Source organism: Austrofundulus limnaeus, unplaced genomic scaffold, assembly GCF_001266775.1.
Source record: "Austrofundulus limnaeus strain Quisiro unplaced genomic scaffold, Austrofundulus_limnaeus-1.0 Scaffold51, whole genome shotgun sequence".
In the NCBI taxonomy this organism is placed as follows: Eukaryota; Metazoa; Chordata; class Actinopteri; order Cyprinodontiformes; family Rivulidae; genus Austrofundulus; species Austrofundulus limnaeus.
The window spans coordinates 66,707-67,868 of record NW_013952453.1 but is presented as its reverse complement, the minus strand read 5'-3'; the positions used below and the strand labels follow the sequence as shown (position 1 = coordinate 67,868).

The 1,162-nt window shown below is 43.9% G+C and overlaps 2 protein-coding genes across 3 annotated transcripts in view; one reads left to right on the top strand and one right to left on the bottom strand.

Annotated features, from left to right (window-relative positions):
• cavin2b (caveolae associated protein 2b) overlaps positions 1-1,162 on the bottom strand; it is a gene marked incomplete in the record, with an annotated part of 38,602 nt that overhangs the window by 9,290 nt on the left and 28,150 nt on the right.
• Positions 1-1,162, top strand: part of vps16 (VPS16 core subunit of CORVET and HOPS complexes) — a 17,063-nt gene that overhangs the window by 3,584 nt on the left and 12,317 nt on the right. For both annotated transcript variants that reach the window (XM_014008523.1, XM_014008522.1), the window contains exons 5-7: positions 320-464; positions 554-669; positions 744-863. In XM_014008523.1, coding sequence (XP_013863977.1) covers positions 320-464; positions 554-669; positions 744-863 — 381 coding nt within the window. The remainder of the gene's footprint in view (positions 1-319; positions 465-553; positions 670-743; positions 864-1,162) is intronic.

Below are 1,162 nucleotides of genomic sequence, written 5' to 3'. Positions count from 1 at the left end.
GTCTTTATATTACAGTTAAAATATATGTTTATCAAGTAAAGTCTAATGTTACAACTAATCATGGATCCCTTTAACAGGTTTCCCAACTGTATCAGATTTATTGCCAAGAAGCATTGTTACAACAAAGAMATAATCCACCAAACTCTAATTTCTTTACCTTTTCTTCTAAGTTTAGTTTGACTGTTGACTAGTTCAGTGGAGGGCAGGTGAACCTCACTSCTAAACTAGTTGGTTAAGGAACAGGCAAGCCTGTTAGCTTGTTCAGTATGGGGTAGTTGAGTCTGTCAGACTGGGTAACTGAGTGTGTTGTTCCAAACAGGAAGTGGTCCAGAGTCAAGTRCTGGAGGCCAAGGTGTTCCACTCTCCCTATGGAACAGGTATTGCCATATTAACAGGCTCCTCCCGCTTCACCTTGACGACCAACATTGAAGATCTGAAGCTTCGCCGGTTACCTGAAGTTCCAGGTAAAGAAGTCTCCACTGTTCTGTTAGCATCCAGTTTAACACCAGAGGACCAACCAGTTCCTCACCTGACTCTGACTCTGTCCCATTAGGTCTACAGGGGAAGCCGACCAGTTGGGTCGTCCTCACTCAGGACAGACAGACTAAAGTTTTGTTGTCCATCGGGCCAGAACTCTATGTCTTGGATAATACCTCCTGCATTGCGGTGGTGAGGCAGCCAGACAGGTGACCGGGCAAGATCTGCTTAGTTACCTGTCTGATACCTGTCCCATATGTTTTCAGTGTCCTCCAGGTCTCGGTCAGGCTGGCAGCATCGTCCAGATGTCTGTTTCTTTTAGCTACAAATACCTGGCCGTCTTCACGGACACTGGACGCCTGTGGACCGGTTCCTCCAACCTGCAGGTGAGCCACAGTCAGCTTCTTAACACAGACASAGAGTAGACCTCGCATTGGCTGCTGTGGTGCACAAACTACCTCTGATGCCTCATACCCAGCACAAAATAACAACACAACRTCTGACTGGAAAAACTTTCAAACAAGCGTACTTAGAATTTCAGCAGCTTGGGCTCATTATTAAAGATATGCTTCAAAATAGGAGTTTTGTTGAGGTAATGTTCTATGAAAATTAGAAATATAGTGCGAACAAAAGAGGGAAAATGTTTATATAATGAAGAAAATAAGATTGACCTGATTTTGAAAAA